Below are 2,911 nucleotides of genomic sequence, written 5' to 3'. Positions count from 1 at the left end.
AAAACACCTAAAGTACAATTTCTTATGTATTTTGTACTTCTATATGTAAACCAGGTTGGCAAAATAACATGGTTTGTCATAAACACCTGTACTTTGGGTTTTTTTCTTTTTTTGTCACTTTAGCTATGAATTAAATTAATGAGTTCAACGGGATACACTGTCTGCAAGTAGTTGGGTTCAGCATATTATCCTCCATTTTCTAATTGATATACAAATTTGGGGTAAAACCTCCACTTTTCCCGCTCCCATTGACTGCACTTGGTATAACACTAGTGTAGCAATAATTGGGTACCCTCCCAACAGTATACTGGATAGATACTATCCCTTAGTGGGTTGAACCCTCAACCCCTAACTCTCTCGCATTATATATATATATATATATATATATATATATATATCATAAATACATGTGTCCACACACTCGCACAAACACCGATGTATGTGTCCGGGTTTCTATAAGTGTGTATCAATGACTGTTGTTTTGAGTATCTATGCGTTGGTGTTTATTCATATTAAACAATAGTAATCTATGTGATGGAATATCTCATCCTATTTTCAGTTTACAAGTATCACTTAAAAATGTATTGGTTTTTAATTTTCCTTTCATATTGATTTCACTTTTATTCTACAATAGTGAAGTAGGCAGCACGTCAAATAAACTAGTGTTGGTGGTACCCACGTTATTTTTCTTTTGTTATATTGTGTAAAATGAAGTTGCAATTGTTTAGTAATTTTAAATGACAAACTAGAAATGGACATGAGAAATGACAATTAAAATATATCTCTTTGAAAACTGAAAGGTTTCGATAGAGACGACGAAACAACTTGAAATAAACGAAGCAACTGAACGAACAATTAAAAAATTTAAAATCAAAGCCAGTGTAATTTCAGGATCTTCAGTAAGTTCAACACGTACACTATACATACATAAGAACATTGTGGAAACGATGGGAAATGCGCAATTATTTTAGACAGAAGCTGGAGCACAAGTAGAAATACTTATGGACAGCTTTGCTGGACGTCAAAATACAGTAAGAATTTCTAATGAATACACATGGCTACATTAAACATATATGAAACAAGGCGTAGTAACGAAATACAGATGACTGGGTTTTTTGTGTCTTTAAATGAAAACGGTGGGTCAATAAGATAAACATTGCAAAGGCCTTCCGAACTTTGTGGAGACGGCCCTCAAATGTTTTAGTCAACCTCGCAACTGTTTCAGTCTGGTACTCTTATATCGATCTATGTCAAACCACTTGTTTCTGCTCATAGTGTAAGACAATGAAACAACAGCAGTTCTTATACTGACGTATAAGACACAGGCGCATATACATACGTATGTATATGCACACACACACACACACACACACACACAGACGCGTGTGTAATCTTAGACTGTTAACGTTCCCTATTTATATAAACTTAACATCAGCTTGTATATCTGTGTGTGTGTGTGTGTGTGTGTGTGTGTGTGTGCACATATATATATATTTATATTTATACATAGATACCTACCAACATACATACATACATACATACATACATATTCCCGAACTTAATCCTATCCTTTTTACCATATTTTCCAGGTGGATATGTACACTCTGCTGTATGTTTATTATTGGACTGTGTTGTTTCTTTGTAAGTATCTTCTCTCCGATCATTATAATCAAATTCACACAACTATTAATGTGATCCTCTCTTAAAAAAAAAAGAATGACATCGTGACCACGGAAGCGATAAAATAAATCCCAGTGAAGTAGCGGAGTCAATAGTGTCGGCTGTTCTCTCTTCGAAAGAAAACTTATTGAACTGACCACCCGTTGTCAAATATCACTGATCACTCAAAAGTCAAGCAAACCTTAATTATCCACACAAAAGCCTGAATAAATAAATGACAACTGTTAATAAGCTCTTGGTAAACTCTGACCTAGTAGGCCTATGATCAAAAGCATTCCAGTCATGACCATCCCCATCTCCTTGCAAAAGAATAATTGCATTGCCAGAACGTATCTTTTTATGTATTTAAAACGGTAGGGCTGGATTCGAGGGAAATTTAACTGCTATTTATAACAGGTCGAGCAATTCCCCCAACTCCACCCCCGCCGTGAATAGTCTGTCAAAGACAATGTATTTCAGATAGTAGGTGTATCGTTCTTGTATATTTTCCAGTTGCCTTTTGCATCATCAATATCACAACTCATAATGCCACACTTTGGAATCGGCCTGGGCTTAGGTAAGTCGTAGTAATTTCATACCACTATAATTTTTATTTACAACTACTAATTGTTTTACTGGCTTGCACTGATGCATGTTTATTTCACTTTGTCTTTCATTTGTGTGAAACTTGCAAATAAAAATGTATATATATATTTCGCAAATATAAAATTATATTAAAAAACGGTGTGCGTGCGTGCGTGCGTGCGTGTGCGTGTATGTGTGTGAACTTTTAAAAGGAAAATGTCATCAGTGACTTCAAAGTTTCGGTTTGCTTGCCGTCACCATACTGTGATTTACATTCGATCTTTCTCGTTTTATATCATCTTTGGTAGGTTATTTTTGAAGGTGGAGTAATGTGAATGATAATTAGACGTGGTGTTGGAAGACAATGGAATCGAGGAAGATAAGAAGAAAGTATGTTTGTAGGGTGTAAATTGATAGAAGTCTATAGTGAAGAGATTTATTTTCGTTTGATATAGAATTTTGTCATCGTTTAGGAATCAGTCAAGCGTGAAAGTAAACGAGTAAATTGGTGCGCTATATTTACTTCGCGATATTCTTTGTATATCAGGTTTGTTTTTGTAATATTCTTAGTAATTATAAAAACATTCAATTGGTAAAACAATAATCGCATACATGCATATACATACATATATATATATATATATATATATATATATATATATATAAA

General features: G+C 34.1%; 1 protein-coding gene across 1 annotated transcript in view; it reads left to right on the top strand.

Moving 5' to 3' along the window:
* Window positions 1-2,911, top strand: part of LOC106880924 (synaptic vesicular amine transporter) — a 70,209-nt gene that overhangs the window by 44,577 nt on the left and 22,721 nt on the right. Inside the window, exons 11-13 of the mRNA XM_052965872.1 lie at window positions 560-581; window positions 1,590-1,641; window positions 2,173-2,236. Coding sequence (XP_052821832.1) covers window positions 560-581; window positions 1,590-1,641; window positions 2,173-2,236 — 138 coding nt within the window. The remainder of the gene's footprint in view (window positions 1-559; window positions 582-1,589; window positions 1,642-2,172; window positions 2,237-2,911) is intronic.

The sequence above is a fragment of the Octopus bimaculoides genome, chromosome 2, assembly GCF_001194135.2.
Source record: "Octopus bimaculoides isolate UCB-OBI-ISO-001 chromosome 2, ASM119413v2, whole genome shotgun sequence".
Classification (NCBI taxonomy): Eukaryota; Metazoa; Mollusca; class Cephalopoda; order Octopoda; family Octopodidae; genus Octopus; species Octopus bimaculoides.
The sequence above is the reverse complement of the archived record's forward strand: the minus strand, read 5'-3'. Positions and strand labels throughout refer to the sequence as shown.